At 34.4% G+C, this 2199-nt stretch overlaps 1 protein-coding gene across 1 annotated transcript; it reads right to left on the reverse strand.

Moving 5' to 3' along the window:
* Positions 1-213: 213 nt before the first annotated feature.
* LOC116124155 (myb-related protein 308-like) lies at positions 214-1647 on the reverse strand. The gene is made up of 2 exons (XM_031409868.1): positions 1097-1647; positions 214-987 (listed from the first exon to the last, which is right to left on the reverse strand). The coding sequence occupies exons 1-2, from the start codon at positions 1357-1359 to the stop codon at positions 441-443; spliced, it is 810 nt and encodes a 269-aa protein (XP_031265728.1). The 5' UTR covers positions 1360-1647; the 3' UTR covers positions 214-440.
* Between the last annotated feature and the right edge of the window lie 552 nt (positions 1648-2199).

Below are 2199 nucleotides of genomic sequence, written 5' to 3' on the forward strand. Positions count from 1 at the left end.
AAAAGACAATCATATAGCATGGCCCTTTTGACGTTCTGGTGGGTGGGGGATCTGACAAACCCTAACTTTTACCACTTTTATCTTGGAAAAGAGTGGGAAAAACCAAGAGAAAAGGACTTTGCTACAGCACTCAAATGGAGATAAAATAAACGCAGAGATTTAAAGAACAGAATATGTATTTATATTTATATATATACGTAATATACTCCAATAAATGTAAAATGTTCACCGATTGATCATCTGTACTAGTACTGTACCACTATTCACTAATTAAAAATAAACATACAAATTAGAGAGCAATCAGAAAAAAAGAAAAAGAAAAGGAAAAATAATTGGAGAGATTTGAAACTAATTTATATTAATCTCATATTCAATTCTCTCCTTTCTGATCTTCATCATCAGACTTCAGCTACATGATTCAACCCCAGTTATGTGTTTGTTTATTTCATCTCCAAGCTTCTGTAATCCAAAACACCTCCTTTCAATCCTAAGAAATCATAACAAGTGTTGCTGGTGCTACTGCTTCCAATTCCAATTCCAATGCTACTCATGCAACTGCAATCTTTACTATTTGGTAACCCCAAACTGCAAGCGAAACAAAGACTACTACTTCTCACTCCATTTGTCAATGGCTCAGTTTGGTTTTGTTGTGATGATGGAGGACTGATTCTCAGCTCAAGATTCAAGTCTGGACACCTTTCTTGAACTAATACTTGATGATGATGATTATTCTCCTCTTTGCAAACAAATCCCCCACTTGTATTTTTCTTTTCTTTATTATTATTACTGTTAATAATAATCTCTTCTTTAGCTGCAGAGAAAGATATTGTAGTTGGTGTTGTGACATCTTGAGGTGGCTCATTGAGTGGCCTGTGAGTTGCAGGATCAATTCCTCTGTTCAAAAGCTTCCTCCTTATATGTGTATTCCAGTAGTTTTTTATCTCATTATCTGTTCTTCCTGGTAATCTCCCAGCTATAAGAGACCATCTGTAAGAAAACAAGAAAATAACCCATCAAAACTAAAAATTTTTCAAAGGGTTTGTTTGTAATGGTATATTTGTTAATTGAAATGAAAAAAGAAATGAACTTGACTCACTTGTTACCAAGAAGGCTATGGAGTTTAATAATAAGTTCATCTTCTTCTTCAGTAAAATTCCCACGTTTAAGGTCAGGCCTCAAGTAGTTGATCCAACGAAGTCTACAACTTTTCCCGCATCGAAGAAGGCCAGCAGCTTTAGGGAGTGAGCGCCAGCAGCCTTCACCATGAGCTCTAATATAAGCAATAAGACGATCGTCTTCTTCTTTAGTCCATGCACCTTTGTTTGTGTGAGCCTTTTCACAGCAAGGAGACCTTCCCATTGATAACAATAATAATAACCAAAACAAGTAGTAGTAGAAACTAGTAATAGCTAGAATTAGTAGTAGTACAAGTATAGATTTTCAATTTTGGAAGCAGAAACAGAAATAATGAAGAGAGCTAGAGCTTGTTGTTGTTGTTGTTGTTGTTTTCCTTGTTGCTGAAACATTAAGGCCGGCCCTTGAGAGAAGTCGATGAGTAGTTATATAGGCTGTTGACTAATGGAAAGAGAGAGAGAGAGAGAGAGAGAGAGAGAGAGAGAGAAAGGTAATTGCTTCTAGATGTGAGTTGGTGAGACAGGTTTGAGGGAGTGGCTGGTGGTGGCCTGGCCTTCTCTCTTTAATTTGATGGATATTAGCATATTAGCATATAATAAGTTAAAGGGACATTAACTATAGGTAACCTTTAGGTAGGTGTAAAGTAAGGTATTAATAAAGTATAGACATAAGACAATGTGGATCTTACTACCCTTTTTAATCCACAAAAAAAAAAAAAAAAAAAAAAAAATCTCTCCAATTTAATGATTTTACTTACCCATATCTCTATTCTATTTAGACTTCTCTTATCTATCTCTTGTTGGAACTAACACTGTGGGGCAACTGGGTTTTTTTCGGATTAATGGTATATTGCATCTAAAATTAGATTTACCTTATTGATCAACTAAGTACAAAGTTTTGTCAGTCTTTAAGACTTATATATTATATATATATATATAGTAGTGTACTAAAGAGTGAGTTTAATGATTAATCAGGTTATTAACAGGATTTATAAGGAAGAGATATATTCATATAGATATATAGTTAGTTGTAGTGGGATTTGGAAAAGAAATGTAACAAGTGGAT

The sequence above is a fragment of the Pistacia vera genome, unplaced genomic scaffold, assembly GCF_008641045.1.
Source record: "Pistacia vera cultivar Batoury unplaced genomic scaffold, PisVer_v2 Contig150, whole genome shotgun sequence".
Classification (NCBI taxonomy): domain Eukaryota; kingdom Viridiplantae; phylum Streptophyta; class Magnoliopsida; order Sapindales; family Anacardiaceae; genus Pistacia; species Pistacia vera.

What these genes read in the sequence shown, in the direction of transcription:
- LOC116124155 (XM_031409868.1), bottom strand. Translation starts at nt 1,359, where the DNA reads ATGGGAAGGTCTCCTTGCTGTGAAAAGGCTCACACAAACAAAGGTGCA. An exon ending in CATAGCCTTCTTGGTAACAA is followed by an intron (nt 988 to 1,096) that starts GTGAGTCAAGTT and finishes GTTTTCTTACAG; the next exon opens with ATGGTCTCTTATAGCTGGGA.